At 44.1% G+C, this 19022-nt stretch overlaps 1 protein-coding gene across 1 annotated transcript in view; it reads right to left on the reverse strand.

The window, feature by feature from the left end:
* Positions 1 to 19022, reverse strand: part of LOC148505495 (uncharacterized) — a 69606-nt gene that overhangs the window by 21548 nt on the left and 29036 nt on the right. The window contains exons 15-28 of the mRNA XM_088448114.1: positions 17848 to 18009; positions 17432 to 17637; positions 16252 to 16346; positions 15225 to 15340; positions 13204 to 13359; positions 12320 to 12525; positions 11211 to 11305; positions 10367 to 10491; positions 9090 to 9211; positions 8388 to 8541; positions 4510 to 4722; positions 4245 to 4406; positions 2624 to 2770; positions 365 to 414 (exon numbers count right to left, since the gene is read on the reverse strand). Of these exons, the coding sequence (XP_088304240.1) occupies positions 365 to 414; positions 2624 to 2770; positions 4245 to 4406; positions 4510 to 4722; positions 8388 to 8541; positions 9090 to 9211; positions 10367 to 10491; positions 11211 to 11305; positions 12320 to 12525; positions 13204 to 13359; positions 15225 to 15340; positions 16252 to 16346; positions 17432 to 17637; positions 17848 to 18009 (2009 nt within the window). The remainder of the gene's footprint in view (positions 1 to 364; positions 415 to 2623; positions 2771 to 4244; positions 4407 to 4509; positions 4723 to 8387; positions 8542 to 9089; positions 9212 to 10366; positions 10492 to 11210; positions 11306 to 12319; positions 12526 to 13203; positions 13360 to 15224; positions 15341 to 16251; positions 16347 to 17431; positions 17638 to 17847; positions 18010 to 19022) is intronic.

Here is a 19022-nt window from a genome sequence, read left to right on the forward strand (position 1 = left end):
CAGACATTTAGTGGTAAATTTACTAAAATGAGAGTTTTTAGAAGTGAGTTTTAAAAGTGATGTTGCCCATAGCAACCAATCAGATTATAGCTATTATCTTCTAGAAGGTGCTAGTTAAATGTTAAGTAGAATCTGATTGGTTGCTATGGGCAACATCTCTTTTAAAACTCACTTCTAAAAACTCTCACTTTAGTAAATTTACCCCTTAGTGTCCCTGTTTGCACTGAATGGTGCCTGCTTATTGATAGCCACACAAGAACAAAAGAAATGTCCCAATAACAAATTAGTTATTTGCAATGATATTCTCTATATAAGGCAGTAACTCAGTTTGACAAACAACGAAAAGAAGCAAAGAGGCACTTACTGTGAGTAATCAGTTGTGGGAGACACGAGGTCATCAAAAAACATGGACGCCTGCAAGGAATATATAATGACATGGTGATTCCTGAACGATTCCTGAGTGATTGAACAGATTGTAAAACAAACTAATACCTCTTTTCCACCAAAAACCCGGGTCCGACCTGGGTTTTTTGAGACATGGTTGCAACCCAGGTCAGACACTGTTTACACAGCACTATCGATCTGAGTTACTTTCAGGTCAGCCCCGTTCACACTGAACCTGGGTTTGCCCTGCTAAACTTGTGAGGTCATAAAAAGTGGGAGGTGACTGCTCCACAACCACCAATCAGCTCATTTTAGGCATGACCCAGGCTGAATAACCCACATTGTGCCGTTTACACTGCACCATTACCCAGGTCCATCCTGGGTCCGGCCCTGGTAGGTACCTGGATTGGATTGCTGGGTCACTTGACCGGGGTTATTTTTCAGGGACCCTTTTACACCAGGTTTTTGCTCTGGTGTAAAAGGGGTATAATAGAGAACGTTCTGCTGGGTAAAGTATGGTTAACCTTACAGAATTGTATTCATATCATACAGCAGGGTTTTATACTTTAATAACCAGATTACATGCATTAGTAGATAGGGAAAAATACAGATTAATACAAACATGAAATATCCAAATATCCTTTTCTATTATCTAAATTGCATTAGACAGATACATGTTAATTACTGATTGATTGGTCTGCTAAATGCCATATTACTGAGCCCTTTATAGTCAGGGCCGGGTTAAGGGGGGGGCGACAGGGGGCGATCGTCCCTTGGCCCCCACACCTGAAGGGCCCCCACACCCATTGGGGTTAAAGTGAACCGGACGAGACAGAACCAGTTCCGCCTCCTCCGGCCAACCCAACCCCGGCGCCGCAGGGAGGCACCATTTGCCAGACGCCCGCTGAGATTGTAATCAGCGGGCGCCTGGCTCCCTCCCCGCAGCGGCAGCCGGAGACTGGAGCTCACTCGTGAGCTCCGGGCTCCAACTCACGCAGTGCACTATGGTAGAGACGTCATGACTCATGACGTCTCTCCCATGGTGCAGAGGAGCAGCCGGGCGGCGTGGACGTGGACTGCAGAGGCAGCGGGAGCGGGGCTTAAGATAAGTAATAGCTCTTTTCTTATTTTGTAGTGCAAGCAGCTTTTTGTACTGGGGGCATTACACCTGGGGGCATTACTCAGGGGGCATTAATATTTGGGGCACCTCTTCTGGGGGCATTACTATTGGGGCTCTACTACTTGAAGGCAGGGCATTACTACTGGAGCACTACTACAGAGGGAGCATTACTATTAGGGGCATTACTACAGGGGGTATTACTACTGGAGCCACTACCACAGGAAGCACAACTACAGGGGTATTACTACTGGGGGTATTTATACAGGGGGCATAACTACAGAGGGCAATAACTACAGGGGGCATTACTACTTGGGGCATTACTACAGGAGGCATTACTACTTGGGGCATAACTACAAGTGGCATGACTACTTGGGGCACTATTAATGGGAGAATTGCATAAAGAGCACCACTACTGTGGGCACTGACACTACTGAGATCCCCACTGTGCATACCCCAAATTCGTCACATTTAATATGGGCCCCCACAGATCTTAATCCGGCCCTGTTTATAGTTAAACAAATAAAAACAAAATATACACTTTCTGCCTACATTAAATAATTTTTTATGACATATAGTGGGTGTATGTTCAATTCTAAACATACATTCTTCCAACATGATGTCACCCTTTAATCATATGTGCTGAGTTTGCAATGGTGCGGGGTGCGGCTGTCGAGGAGCCGTGAAGTGCATCATTCAAGCGTTGGAGAATGGCGAAACGCGTTATCAAGCTCTCTGGAACAACCACTTTGCTGGTGAGTCTGGGTGACCTGCCCAAAATGTTGGCGTCTATTCTAGTATGTGTGTGTGTGATGGAATGCAGGGGCGGGCGGACAGAACAGCAGGCAGAGAGGGAGCAGGGGTGGTGGTACAGAATGGGTGACCTGGCATATGCCTTTTTACTAGTAATAATAATTGTAATAATAATAGTAATAATAATAATAGTTAATCATAATAATCATAATAATAGTAATAATAATTGTAATAATAATAATAATAATAATAGTAATAATAAGAGTAGTAATAATAATAGTAATAATAATAATAGTAATAATAAAAATAATAATAATAATAATAATAATAATAATAATAATAATAATAATAATAATAATAATATCATACCTGATCTGCACTCCATGTTTTGCCATTGACATCTTGTAAAACCGGCTTTTCTGATTTAAAGAATAGTGAGGACTTGGGTATGAAACCAGCGAGATTGCCGGGGACATTTTTGACCAGGTTAGATGGAGTAGAATCTACAGCTGCAATCTAGAGGGAGGAAGAGAACATTAGGGGACTGAAGAGTCTATGAAACGAATGAGAGGACGTTCATGTCCATTTATACTTTCTTTTATTACTGTCAAGTTCAGTCTGCTTGTTTTGAACTAGTTTGTCTTTTAAGTGTCCATTGATAGGTCAGCGAATATCAGTAGCGGCTTCCCCGCCCGTGTCACATGACTCAGGTGAGCCACAGGGGAAAGTGTACATTCACTTGCCATCCCTGAGTCTCCTGTGTGATGTAGAAGCTGCTTAAACTTTCAGGCCTGGACATGGCAGCGTCTTAAGTTATCAATAACAGTAACAGCGTCTGGCACATTGGTATAAAGTAGTGGTTTTTTTAAAATTATTATTATTTTTGTAAAGTAACTGACAATTAGATGCACTGAGCGTACAGGGAAATGTACTGGGGATTCTGGGGCATCTGCACAGATTTACACACACCCGGGTACGATTACTAAAACCTCCAAAAAGGAGGAATGGAAGCGTTCCCATAGCAACCAATCAAACTTTTCCTCATAGTGTATTTAGTATATCTGCCGCTAGTGGGTACTTATAAACAGGTGCAGAACCGCTTAAAGCTGTGCACTTGTCCTTCAATCCAGTGCTAGTAAATTGTTCTCGGAGTACTGTTGTTTAAATGTAATAGGCTTTTAATAGAGTTGACCTGAGCCCTAAATTCTGTGACAACAGACATGAATTGTTCTGCTGTCTGTTTTTGCAAAATGGAAAATAAAGGGTCATCTATAATGGAAAATAAAGGGTCATCTATACATTACTGGCAGGGCAGTTTTCTTTCAACTGGCCTAAGACAGCATGAGATGAACGTCCACAGAAATATGTCAGCAATCACTGAGTAACTTCTGAACGTAGAGTATCTTTCCAGGTTTTGTTCCACTTTCTCTACTCTGGGCCAGGGGTAGTCAACGCGTGGCCCACCAGCTCCTGTGGAACTGCACATTCCAGCATGCTCTGCCCCACTTTTGCTTTTAGGGCATGCTAAAACTGTGGCAGGGCATGCTGGGAAGTGTAGTTCTGCAGCAGCTGGAGAGTCTAATGTTGAATTCCTCTGCTGTAGGCCATGTTCTCACTAGGCTAATGGTGCATACACACGTAGCGATTTAAAAGGAAGATTTGAACGATAACGATATCGTTACCGTTATCTTTCAAATCTTTCTTGTAAATGGTCCCTACCAACTTACCTTTGACTAGCGATGCGCGGCCATGTATGGACGATAGCGATAGCTCGATATCGAGCAAGTTACTATAGGGACCCGCGATCGACGATCGCAGGTCGCTATAGTCGACGGTAAAGTTGGTGGTGTGCTGGATGATCGAAATTGATCATCCAGCATACCAGGGAGGGTGCATAACGATCTGTCAGCGATTTCGCATCACTGACAGGTCGCTACGTGTGTACGCATCATTAGAGTAGACAAACCCTGTTAATTAGAAAGGTACCTACCTGCTTGACAACCACATTCTGCAGTGCAGGAGGAGCACCGGACAGCATGTTTGCAAACTGAACGTTCTTCATTGCATTCAGTACCAAGCTGGGCTCCAGTTCCAGCAGATTTTTGCTTGGCAATCCAGTCACTAAGCCGCCAAGGCTATCCAGGCTCTTAATCTATCACAGGAGGACAGACAACAGAGGGGAGAATTAGTGACTTTGGTCATGGTAGTAAAAAAACACTGAGAAAATGGATTTCTATAATGTCTACATGTTCCACCTTGTAATTGTTTTGCAAGAGTTTTTTCATGATCACTCTGGTCTGTCCGTTGCTCCAGCTGGTGACGTTGCTTAGTGCAGGGACTGCGGATTCCAAGTCTTGGCTGCTGAGACCGTTAATTTGTGATGGGGAGAGGCCCACGGCCGATTGGCCCAAACTAGTAATTGTGTCGGAGGATAAGTTGCTTAGTTTGCTGACCAGTGACACTGCCAACTGTGGACAGACAACAAGAAATATAATAACATAAAACAACTTGAAGCGGACATTGGTAAAACTGTCCTTTATTCTTTTGCGGGAAGCAGCAAAGGAATAAAGGACACCTCACATAGAGGAATTATTCAGAGCCATTTAGTGGCCAATCAGGGGGGACGTACGACAAGGCCAACTGGACCAGGTATGTATGGGAGGTGCTCAGGGGCGTCTTAAGAGAGGAGGGGGCCCGTGTGCACTCCCCGTGCGGGGCCCCCTCCTCTCTCCCCGGTGGCCGGCAGCCGACTGATGCGGCTGGCCAGCCACTGGAGCATTAGTAGACTCCGGGCACTAGAGTGTGCCCGGAGTCTACTGCGCATGCGCAGAATGCCGGGAAAATGGCCACGGCAGCCATTTTCTGGTGTTCTAAGCAGCGTTGACACCCGCCGCGGGACCACGGACTGGCAAGTTTAAAATAATATGGGTGTAGGGTGTGCGGTGTGGGCCCCCCCTGGATCCAGGGGCCTGTGTGCCCCGTACACACTGCACCCATTATAGATGCGCAGAACCATAGCAGAGTGAGTGACAGGAAGTGCCATTTGTGGTTGGTGACGGGAGGTGGTCGGGTGAACTCTAGCGTGCCAGTGCGTTTCAACGCCGTTACATGGGCGTGCATAAATTAGCGACTGCGATACATGATGCCTCCTGAGGTCTCATATCGTGCGCAGAAGTTAGACATTCCTGAGCGAGGTCTGGGCTTCCTTAGCTGTGCGTATGGGTCCGATGTTACTCGATGTTACCAATTGTTTCGCTATGTTCTCCTAGTATACGGATGTGAGTAAGGGGAAGAGGGCGTCCTTATGTTAGGCTGCGATCGCAATGTGAATGCAAACATTTACATATCACCGCTGATAATTAGCAGCGCAGTTGCGTGCGTATAAGCAGAATGGCGATTCTTGCAGAATCAGGCCCTCTGTCGTCACTCACACACGTAGACACCAATTTTATACACATGACACTCGACAGACAAATCACCATAGACACAACACATCGCAGACAAATCACCATAGACACAACACATCACAGACAAATCACCATAGACTGAACACATCACAGACAAATCACCATAGACACGACACATCACAGACAAATCACCATAGACACCACACATCACAGACAAATCACCATAGACACAACACATCACAGACAAATCACCATAGACTGAACACATCACAGACAAATCACCATAGACACGACACATCACAGACAAATCACCATAGACACGACACATCACAGACAAATCACCATAGACACCACACATCACAGACAAATCACCATGGACACGACACATCACAGACAAATCACCATAGACTGAACACATCACAGACAAATCACCATAGACACGACACATCACAGACAAATCACCATAGACACGACACATCACAGACAAATCACCATAGACACAACACATCACAGACAAATCACCATAGACACCACACATCACAGACAAATCACCATAAACACAACACATCACAAACAAATCACCATAGACACGACACATCACAGACAATTCACCATAGACACGACACATCACAGACAAATCACCATAGACACGACACACCACAGTCAAATCACCATAGACACGACACATCACAGACAAATCACCATATACACAACACATCACAGACAAATCACCATAGACACGACACATCACAGACAAATCACCATAGACACGACACATCACAGACAAATCACCATAGACATGACACATCACAGACAAATCATTTGGCTGCAGCGCTCTAATCAGCCCCCAGAGTCTACTGCGCAAGCGCTGATCTCCGGGAAAAATGGCGGCCTGGTGACTTCTTTTATGCACCAATCTCCGGATACAGGACACCTGCGCCATGGTCCTGGTGATATCCGTTGTGCAGATCTTCAGAAACATGGCACTTGTGGCGGAGACATGGTGCATGATATCTACGGAACTGACAGAGAGGTAAGTATTGTGAATGGGTGCAGGGTGTGCGTTGCGGGCCCCCCCAGGAACTAGGGGCCCATGTGTACCACCCAGAATCAACTTCTATTAGGTTTGGGAGAAATTGTTGAATACATCCTAAATTTTTATTTTTTTTTGCTACATCTTACATCTACAAAAATGAGAATAAATAGGATTTTATGCTGTTTGGAATTGTCCCGATTTGGACAGTAACTGCTATAATGGAATGCCATCTACTGTAATTACGCTTCATAGACGTGTGTATACAGTATGCCATTAGTACAAACAAGAGCTCCCTGGTACTATGGCCCTGATTCAGAGCCGGACGCTCTGACCAGAGCGCTCGCTCTGAATCAGGGCCCTCCTCCATTAAAATGGAGCGTCCTCCTGGACGCTCGTATAGCTGTGGGTCACCACCCACAGCATATACGAGTGTCCAACAAGATGGTCGCGATGGTCTTGACCATCGCGACCATCGGACTTGCGAGTGAAACCCTGTGGTCGGGTTTCTCAACCAAAAGCCCTGGAGTGATTTTGGCTCTACCAGAGCCAAAGTCACTCCCACTGACATCACTAGTGATGTCAGTGGGGCCGGCTTCAGACGGTAGGCGTTCCCATGGGAGCGCCTCCGTCTGGCAGGCACACCCCCGGCACGCCCACCAAAGGGGGCGTGCTGTCAATCAACATCGACAGCACGCCCCCTTTGGTGCGAGACCCGGAGCGATGGAAAGTCCTTCGCTCGCCGGGTCTCGCGCATTTATGCGTTGGCAGCGCCCAGATACATACACCTGGTTTCATACCTGTCATTAATGTCAGTGCACCTCTGCACCAGACCTGTTCCTGCTGCAAGAGATCCATCTGCAAACAGGCGTACCTTCGCATACACACAAAACTTTGCCAACGTTCGAACTCCCTTTTACGACCCAGTTATGCCCCTTCTCCTGCAAGTGCAGATGCGTCTGAGTATCGCAACACTCTAAGGGGAAAATTTACTAAAATTAGGGTTTTTAGAAGTGGAGATGTTTCCCATAGCAACCAGTCAGATTCTACTTAACATTTAACTAGCACCTTCGAGAAGATAATAGATAGAATCTGATTGGTTGCTATGGGCAACATCTCTACTTCTAAAAACTCACACTTTAGTAAAGTCTCCTATAGATGTGTACACTCGGCTTCCAAGCATGCGCAGTACCAAAGCACGCAAATTCCAACTGCAAATCTGACGCATTCAACTCTGCCTCAGAACACTTAATAATGCAGTCAGCCCGGGCCGGCTCTTGAGGTGTTCGACCAGTGCGGTCGAACAGGGGCGCCAACCCGTAAAGGGTGCACCCCTCCTGACCATCCCGATTTCAGCGGGACAGTCCTGTTTTTCGGGGACTGTCCCGCGGTGGGTCGGGAGGTTGGTAACCCCCACCGTCGCAGCTCTGATTTGCTAAAGAGAGCGCGGCGGTGCCGGGGAAGCTGAATAGATGCCGTGCACATACGAGTGACATCCATACAGAGCTGGGAGAAGGCTGGGGGCAAATCAGCTGCTGGTCTTCGTCACCTAACGTCACCTTGGGGGCGTGACGTATGCAAATTAGGCCATGCCCCCTTTTCGGGCAAGCGCCGTCCAGTTTTTGCACTTGGTGCGGCTCCTTCTGGAGCCGGCCCTGCAGTCAGCAGAAGGGTTTCTTGAACGTGGCATTACCTGCAGTTCCTCAGGGGTTGAGCTTGTGGGTGCTTGCCCTGGAGAAGCATTATGACACTGCTTGTTTATCTTCTTGACCATGGCCAAAGCATCACCCGAGTTTAGCTTCTTTAAAGCAGAGGGACTGAGGTAACAGAGGAACTTTTCAGGGAGGCTGGAAAATATGGATCAAAACAATGGACCTTGTGGTTAACACTGTTATTAGTAGTTACCATAGATATTATGTCTAAAAAACACACAAAAATATATTTTATATATATATATATATATATATATATATATATATATATATATATATATAAAACTGTTAATGTTTATTATTTTTACCATTTACTTTTCATCTAGTTTTGATGAATTCTCTAATCTAATGATTTTTTTTTCATGCATATGGACTTAGGTAAGCCTAACTTTGTACTTCTTCATATAATGTCACACACGCATTTTTCAACTGGGCAGCAGACACAAGTCCTGGTTTTTCAGGCTTAGCACCAACCAACTTTATAACATTAGAACCCAACACCTCCTAGAGAAAACTCACTTCAGACTAGCAGTTAAGAAGGTCACCGGGCCTTATTCAGTATGAATCGCAATTGCGATCACAGCTGTGAAATCGCACGCAACGCAGCTGCTAATATATGCTAATGCCTGCCACAGCTCAGCCAGCATAAAGACACCCACTATATTATATTATATATTAATTACCTGGACACATTGGCGTTCCCACTGGATGTCAAAAGATAGGTGTAATAAACTGCCGTATCTTTGGGGAAGTTAAGTTGGCTTGTAAGTTGAACAGTTGACGGATCACTGGCAAATATTGCTAGCTGCAAATAGAGAAATAGTCAACATTCAAACATTCAAAGACTGATAATACTAGTCCTACAGACATGCAACTTGTGTTTCATTAATTGACGATCATTATTCTAAACAAAGGTTTTGAAACTTGAGTAATGTCCTGGGTCGGACTGGCCAACAGGGGTACAGGGGAAATCCCCGGTAGGCCCCAAAGCTTGAGGGACCCCCCCTCCTCTAATGTCAGGTTCCAGACCATACACTTAAATTATTACTCTATTAGAGGGTCAGTTACCAGGTAGAGCAGGAACATGGAAGAACATGGGTGTACTGGTTGGCAAAGCCTCTTTGGTGGTTGGCAACACCCTCTGTGGCGACTAGCAACACCCCTTAAGCATGGGCCTCTACCACTGCATTTACCCTGGTGGGCCTTTCATACCCCAGTCCGACACTGGTAATGTCTCATAATTTGGAGGAGCCTGTTTATTGTCCACATGTTGACACTCAGACAGCCCAGCTATGCACAGCGGAGGCAATTCAGTTCCTAGCGATGGCCACAAAGTACAGCAACTCCAGAACAGTGGGTGTGAAGGCACTTCGCGACCAGTTACATCGCTAATTTTCCCTTGCACTCCTTAGGTATGACACTGTATATATTGATGAATATGGAAATATATATATATATATATATATTTATAGATGACTGAACACCCCAACTCTATGTAATCTGCAGTGGCCAAAGCTAAACTGTACAATGAATCCATATGTACATTTCATGGTGGGTTATGGACAGGGTTGTCTTAACAGCATTGTGGGCCATGGGCAAATGTAAATGGTCAATAAAATTAAAGCCTCCTGCATGTCCTTCAGACCTCCCACACATGCAGAGAGACTCTGTCTGAAGCCGGCGGATGAAGTGAAACTGGGACTGAGGTGAGTACTCGTCACCGGGGGAGGGGAGGTTAGATCAGAATACAGTGCAACGGCGGCTGGCTTATAAAAATATCACAAATTTACCAACTGGCCGCAGCTGCAGGGGGGCGAGTTGGTGGGCCCCTACAAGCAACTGCCCAACAAGCCCAATGGAAGAGATGGCCCTGATTATGGAATGTCTGAGTCACTACACAGTACCAGCTGATGTACAATGGGAATGAATAGATCTGCCTTTTTAAATGGGATAATCTTACCATGGAGCCATTAGCAAAGAGAGGCAGGTCTTCCTCGCTTGTGTAGGTCATAAATGAGGCCATATTAGTCACGAGCCAGGCGGAGGAATTGACAGTGGTTTGGTTAAAGCATGTAATGGTGTTGCCTAATTAGGAAGCCACAAATTAACAGCAGACATAGCACAAATACAATATTTCACCCTTATCTGTGAATGTTATGTTCTCTAATATAATATTTTTCAATAGGATTAACATATCTAGCACACAGATTTCCAGTGATAGTGCGATGTAGGCGGAGCTATAATTAAAATGTGGGTGGGAGTAATTACAGAACCTTTTGCATTCCATCAAACTGGCTTAAGTTGAGGTGGGTGCACAAGTGTGACTATAACACCCTCAACCTGCATGTGCCTAATTGTCAATGTAACCAGAGTCGGATTAAGGTGGGGATCCCGGGTGGAAGCACACTGCTGCTCTGTACAGTCCCGTACATTTTCTAAGGGCCAGATAGATGAGGGCGGGTCAGACAATGAGTGGGGGCGGGCTGGATGACAATTGGAGGCAGGCCTGAAGATGAAAGAGGTGGGCTGTATGAGGAGTGGGGGCGGGTGCCTACAAGAGGGGGAGGGCCGTAGGAGTGGGGGTGGGCCGGACGATGAGTGAGTGTGGGACGGACGTCGTGTGGGGGTTGGCCGGAAGACAAGTGAGGCCGGGCTGGATGAAGAGTGGGGACAGTGCTGACAAGTTGGGTAGGGCTGGAGGAGTGGGAGTGGGCCCCCCTATTTTAAGTAACCCGGACCCCCAAAGGATTAATCCCGCCCTGAATGAACCTGTAGTCTGTATGCTTTTGACTGATGGACGTTACCTTTCATGGTCAAATAAGGTTTGATAAAAGACCGGTAAACATTTTTCTGGTTTGCTGGTGGCATTTTGGAGAAATCGGAATCCAGACCTTTGACTCTGTTAGAAACAACACACGCACACATTGTAAATGATGATCATTCTTCCCTGTATTCATAGCAACATGTATAATAACACTGATAATCCATATTCCCTAGTTGTTTGTACTAATGCAAGAAATAGAGAGTGAGCAGAAACTGTACTAGTGTATGGAATTGTCGGCAGGGGCATTTTTACGATCATAATTTACAGGTATTTAGAGAAAATTTGGTCACAATCTGTCATCTCTAGGGGCGCAAAATGCTACCAATCCTTATCAACATCTAACCGGGGGTTCTTTCCTCTGTCAACTTTGACTGCATCGCAGATATGGTGCTTGTGCACAGACTCAGCCATCGGACACACATCGGTAAATAATCGACCATCTAAGCAGGGGCGTTTTAAGAGAGGAGGGGGCCCATGTGCAGACTCAGTGCGGGACCCCTCCTCTCTCTAGCAGTGTCACTGCTGCGGCGGCTGGCGGGTGCAGCAGTAGATTCTGGCTAAGGGAAAATGGTGCCTGCAGTAGTACTGCGCATGCGCGAGTCACCGGGAAAATGGCCGCCGCCATTTTCCCAGTGATTTTTGCTGCTCTGTAGCGACGGCCCGGCGAAGCAGAGCAGCAATCTGGAGACAATGGACAGGTAAGTATAAAGAATATATGGGTGCAGGCTATGCCCGGGACGCAGCGGCACACCCTGCACCCATTGTAGATACGCCCCTGCATCTAAGTAACCCTATGGCCGCGCAGAATGGCCGACGGAACTAAGAGCCATTTTAACTGCATACGGAGTCACAGTCACAAGTTTAGGCATGCTCCCGAAACAGTTGCAACACACCTGCGTTTGAGTCGCCTCCATTGCCTCCCACAAATGATCCCTATCTGTCAATCACTTTGCTAATAAATACTTTCTGTGTCCGCTGCTGGAATACCAATAGGACGCTTGTGCAAGAAAACATTGCCCATTTGTGAAAACATCAGAATAGCGCCCATCTCTGAGTCAGTCGCACACACAAGGCCCAGTAATCACTTACATGGCTTGGTAGGAGTCACAGGAGATATTCTTTGGTATGAGACTGAGCTGGTCTGGGGTTATCTCTTGCAGAATCGAGCTTAGGTTGTTCTGGAAAAGCTGAGCCCAGTCTGAGCTGTTGAAGGAGCTGAAGCTGGGCTTGATAACTTGGAAGGTTTGGGTCAGAAGAGCCTGGGATAGCTGCGGACTCACAGAGCTGTTGTTGTTCTGTAAGCAAGGATAAGCTTAGATTAACCATACTACATATGTCCATCACATGGGCTTCTGTGTATTTATATTTATCTAGCTTGTGGTCATAGTCCTGAGCCCGGTCTGGCAACCCGTAACCAGTACCAGAAACAGAAACTAGCTTTGACGAACATTTCTAATCACAAAGAGGGAGGTTTATCAAACCTTCTAAATAGGACAATTGGAGATGACCTTAGCAAGCAGTTTAAAGAATGCAGGGTTATAACTGGGCTTTAATGTGGCTGGTGCCGCATGATGTCATGAGGTCGCGCATAGTGGCCGGGGCCAGCCAGCACCTGGATGTGCGGCAGGGGACGGAGTACCATGTTAGCCAGAAACAGGGGCCATGGGTCAGTGACAGTGCCTTCCACAAGTGGCGTCACTAGCGAGGTGAGGGGTGTGCGGGCCACACCGGGTGTCACACTCCAAGGGGGTGACACCAAAATCCGCACACTGAGTTACAGCACCGGGTGACACCAACCCTAGTGATGTCTCTGCCGCCACAGAGTCCTGCAGTCTGTGTGGTGGCAACGGTTGCACACAACCGGTTATGGCTCTGATAGAATGTATTGGACAAATGATAGCAAGAAGCCGATTGGCTGATATGGGCAACACCTCCAGATGGCATTAGCTTGCAGGAGAAGACGTATGACTTACTGATGTAACAGCGGCGTTGAGGTAAGAGAGAAAGTTGTACACATCGGAGGCGTTATGTAGTGTTCCCGCAATGCTGCCCGCGACGGCTGGACTAGTGGCTGAGACCAGACTGAAGTTTACAATTTGTGGCACAGTGAGGGAAGGCAGTACCTCCAGCTGCAAAACAGTACACCGATATCAGCATATTCACATTCCACTCTCAGACTTACAGGAGACATAATGACACAGTTTAAATGCTTTTCCTACCTTCAGATGACATTTGTTGGCCTATATGTGCCCTCCTGCAACTTTTACATAAATCAGTGTTTACGCTTTCCGGGCCTGATTCAGAGATGCACACAGTCACCACCGCGCTGCATATTTTTGCGGAGCCACGGCTAGGGGATAACATGCAAATGCTAGTTTCAGCCTACCTCTTGTGTACTCACGTGCGCTGGAATGTACAAGCCCTGCAATGCCCACTTTCAGTGCCCATGCACACTGCAACTCCGCAGGTAGTTCTGGACAATCCAACATCACGTGCACCATTGTGTGCACCATTGACAAAGTGCACCAGCCCTATGGCAGGTGAGTTGCCCCGTCTGAACATGGCCTCTGTGGCTGTGGCTTTGCGCATAAGAACGCAGCAGCTTTCGTTCCCATAACACGCAACAGATTTTTATTGCGGTCACTTCAGGCCACCTCCCGGTCACCAGCCATGAACTCCCATAGTTGTCCCACACCATTTATGATACCAGCGGTCCCGCGCGCAACAGCGTATTTGTGCGTACACTCAGAGTAGCGCATGCTACACGTAATGGCTCAACTACATAATTGCATTCACTTAGCATGCACCGCTGAGTCAGCCCCTCAGTCTTCATTCTGTGTTCTTCTCTAAGCTCTTTCTAGCATCCAGGCAGAGTTGTTTCTTTTGGACATGACCGCTCTGCTCTATACAGTGGATATTTACAGTTTTGTAAAGCTCAGAAAGTGCTAAGGAAGTTGTAAGTGCTGATGTAAGTTGTTTAATTGGTGCTGCTGCGAACAGCAAAAACACTTTCTCTATCTAGGTGTGTTCTGCAGAACCAACATGACTTTTGGCTTAAATGTTTAAATAACGTAAGCCAGACATTGAACGTTATGGGTGTGGCTTAGGGCCAGATTCAGAGATGGATGCAGTACACACGTTTACACAGTTGAGCAATGTTTCATGCACAAAAAGTCCAGAAATCTCTGACTGCGCACGCGCGAGCTTAAGTGCCCGAAGGCAAGCTGTATGAAAAATGCTGGTATTTACCATTCCCTCTTCTTTTTTTTTCTTAAGGATGCTATTAATGCTTTTTAATTCAGAACTACCATGGTGACCACACTTACATGGTATATGACACGGGGGGTTTGTGTACGAAGCCGTGGAGAGAGATAAAGTACCAACCAATCAGCACCTAACTGTAATTTTTCAAACACAGCCTGTAAAGTGACAGTTAGGGGCTGATTGGATGGAATTTTATCTCTCCCCAAGGCTTAGTACATCTCCACCTGAGGGGTCTATTTACTAAGCCTTGGATAGAGAGATAAAGTCAACGCAGATAATATACTAGCCAACCAGCTCCTAACTGTCATTTTTCAAACACAGCCTGTGACATGGCAGTTAGCAGCTGATTGGCTGGCACATTATCTCCGTTCACTTTATCTCCATCCAAGGCTTAGTAAATAGACCCTTAGTGACTTAGTGAGAAGAAAGGCTTTAGAATGACCCCCTGAGCTCTGTTTGCACTGTGACATCTTCCTCCTCCTTCTCTACCCTCAGCAATCGCATGATATGCTGAAACTTGTGATGCTGGGTCTTTGTAGAAGAGTTGTTTAACCCTTTATATTTACTGACAGAGAGATTTTGAAAAAGAGATAATGATTTGACTTGTAGGGGGACAGCTAAATTAAAAAAATCAGCTGCATGCTTTAAAAGATATTTAACTTGCTATTTAAAGAAAGAAAATGTATGTGCGATTGCGGCTTTAACGTTCTCATTAGCACCTGCTACTTACTGCACTGAAATTTCCATTAAGTGCCACAAAGTCACTGTAATCTGCAAACTGAGAGAATATCCCAAAATTCTGTGCTACCAGTGTGCTGCTGTTGACATTTTTAGAACATTCCGGGCCTATGAAGATAAAGATAGAAAAATGAAGGTCATTTCGTACAATGAAAATGGCTGAAAATACATTTATGTAGTAAGTTGGGACGAGTGAAGCTGCTGTAGAATTTTGCACGCATGAATTCCATGGTGGAGCAGCGCATTTCACTGTGAAGTTACAGCCATACACTTTTTGAGTTCTGCATTGCTGCGCCATACAATGGAATTTAATTTTATTAATTTTTTTTTTATTTTTTTTAAATATTCTTTTATTGAAGCATAACATATTGCTACAAATATAAAAACATATACATATCAAAAACTAGACAGAAATACAGAAAATAATACAGAAAAAAAAAATCTGTCCAGTAACCAAATTGAGAAAAATGTAATACTTATATGAGTGATATGTAAAACAAATAACAATCGCAAAATACATAGTTTTTTCTATTATCAGACATAGTGTTAACTAAAATATAACAAAATGCCTATGTTTATTTTATTACATTTACTGTACATTTCACAGAAACTATAACAAACAGAGCTGGGACAAAAGCAGTAAGTTCATTGTGCTCTGTGATGTAGTTTCAATTCTGGACAGGAAAAACAAATTCCAGTTTTATCCCCCAGCCATTTAGACTGTAAGCTTTAACAAGCTGGGCCCTCCAGCCTCATGGTTCTTATATTAAAATTCTCCATGTACCGAGCTATGGCCATTTGGTGACATCATATAAATTGAAGATAATAATAATCATAATGTTAATAATAGGGGGAACTTCTGCCAGGGAATCATGCTAAATTTCCATCCTGAAAAGTGGAATCAGTTTCCAAATTGTTCAATAATCCGATTCTAATTGGAAATTGTGATGATTTGGGGCTGCAGACACTGCAATATCAAGATAATAAGTTTGGACATGAATTTCCACATTAAATGTTACCTTTCTTGCTCAGATATGGCTTGATCAGGGCTTTATAAACACTCTTCTGTTTTTCTGGGGACATTTTGGGAAAATTAGAATCCAGAGCTTTGAGGCTGTAAAACACATAAATACGTGAAATAAAAATTGTACACCATACATCAATGTATATAATATATTACAATTCAGAGAAATACATTTATTTAGTAAAAAGCTAATGTATTTTTTTGTAGAAGTTAAATAAAAATTTACTTAAATATATTTAACAAACCTTAAATTAAAATAATACAATGTTCAATGTAAAATATAATGTTTCTAGAAAAAAATTCTAAAGTACAAAGTTTTTTTTTTACTAGTAAACGTTTATATATTTACTATTTTATACAACCCTAAACCAATACTGTGATCATCTAGATTTAATCAAAGACAATGTCCTATTTAAACTGTATTATAACATATATATTAATGTATTCTACTACTTTATATGTATGAAAACTATTTGCTGTTTTTCTTAAGTCAAATAACATGTTTTTTTTTTTTTAAAGACAAGCCAGCTCTGATTATTACAAGAAACTTTTGTTCTTTTATGGCATTTTGTTGTATCATATTTAAATAAAAAAAATGTAAAATGTAATATTCACACATTTAAATTTCCCGTACATTGTTAAGTAATCTCTTAGGTGGCAATGAGTGCATTTACAGCTCTCTACATGTATTGTGAAGCTTTGCGTTCACGTGTAATACATAAATGATTACATTTATGATTGATTTTGAAAATGATGAAATTAATGTATTGTATAATGTTAACTACAATTGGGGGGTGCAATTGAACTCCAAATGATGTGTTGTCGTGATGTGTTGGCGGCACACATCTCTCGGAATTACGATAGCCCAACACTATAGATTTTCCTGCGCACCACTATGGTTTGCAAGGAAAAATCTGCGATTTGGTGGTCGTGAGGTCTTGGCAAAACAGTAGGGATGTCCTCAAATTGCGGCCATCGTGCATGATTGAAGTGCCTCCAAAGAGTCCTCTGGCTGGCTAATTATCTGCAAGGATGTGGTACCATTATCGGATATCATAGATTAAAGTCAATATATACATAAGCAAAACATAAAATTAAAAACTTAGAAATACTGTTGGACTTAAATTTTGACTCAATAATAAAGGTTTTTATATGGACTGCAAATTGACTCTTACATAGCCTGATAGGAGCCACAGGAGATGTTCTGAGGAACAACGCTGAGCTGCTCTGGAGAAATCTCAGACAGGATAGAGCGTAGCTTGTCCTGGAAGAGCTGGGTCCAATCTGAACTGTTAAACATGGAGATGTTGGATTTGATTGTTTCAAAAGTCTTGTTCAGAAGAGCTTGAGAAAAGGGGGGGTTCACTGAGCTCATATTTTTCTGCAAACACAAGAAGACATCTCATTACAAGAGGAGCAACTTGTGGTAGGAACTGCTCACAGCTCTCTTTTAGCTATGTATATATAGGTCCTACAATTAGTAAACACGGGTTTGCCATTGGTTCATTTCAAGAGCACTTGAGATGGTTTGTCAAAATCAGTTGATGAAGATCTTGTTGAGATCCCAGAAGACACGTTGGCGGACACTTACCGAGATAACGGCAGCATTGAGATATGTCAGGAAGTCATACAGGTCACTGGTGTTCTGTAGGGACCCAACAATCATGCTCGCAGAAACTGGGTCATTGGATGCATTCGAGCTCAAGCTGAAGTTCACCTTTTGTTGTATAGTCAAGACAGGGAGCACATCCAACTGCGGAATATTACACATAGACACAATTTAGTCATATATTTATTAACAAATGCAATTTTTGGTTTTAAAATTTTAACTACTACATTGCTTTTAATCCTAAAAAGCCTGCACAGATTACAGTGATCTGTGTAGTGCTTCTCCCAAACACGACTGCATCAGGCAGGTCTATTGTTTGGGTGATTTACCAGTCGGTTGTTAGTACAATTTTTGTTCGTTTTTGAAACCGACTGATAGTCAATCTGGAGATCCTGTAGTCTTCTATAATAAAAGTATTGATGTTTGGTCGATATTCGGTTTTTGGCAGGATTTGGTTTTATAGTCTATTTTATAGTTGGTTTTGCCTTTAGTAAATCTCTGATTTGCAAAAATGAATGCAAATCGACTACAAATAAAACAGAACCCCAAAATTGACCTTTAGTAAATATGCCCCTAAATTTGTTCTGCAGAACCAACTTGAATCTTGGCTTAAATGTATCAGGCTGGAGACTAGTTAGTTGACACAAAGTGATTGCAAAAAGGACCCATGTTATTGGAGTGTCACAGGCGTGTCTGGGAACGCTGATATGTTCCCAATCGCAAATCCACTGCTACAGTGGCCATGTATAGTTGAATTAGAGGAGAGAATCTAGAGTAGACCCTAGGATACCACAAATGTCAATGGTGTGACCGACGTTCAGTCGATCATCTTAAATGCACAGACCATGGAGCCTTAATGTGGGTGCCTCAGCACTCGTGATACACCATAGTGTCAGGTTTGAGGGTTCTTGTGTTCCTGGAGAGAATGCTAAAGCTGATGCAGTAGTGGGGTTCGTGTGCAGGAAGCTGGGTGGACATATGTAGGTTCTACGCATGAGGTGAGGCTAGAGATTAATGCTAATGGGTAGTTCCTGGATGGAGGATCTGGACCTGAGAGTATAATCAGAAGCATCGTATAGAAGGGACTGATGTGTTTCAGTAGAAGACCTGAATAGGACAGATGCAATGGATTACTGGGCTGCGCTGGCTAATATACA

This window comes from Taudactylus pleione, unplaced genomic scaffold (genome assembly GCF_031769625.1).
Source record: "Taudactylus pleione unplaced genomic scaffold, aTauple2 ptg000451l, whole genome shotgun sequence".
NCBI classification, from domain to species: Eukaryota; Metazoa; Chordata; class Amphibia; order Anura; family Myobatrachidae; genus Taudactylus; species Taudactylus pleione.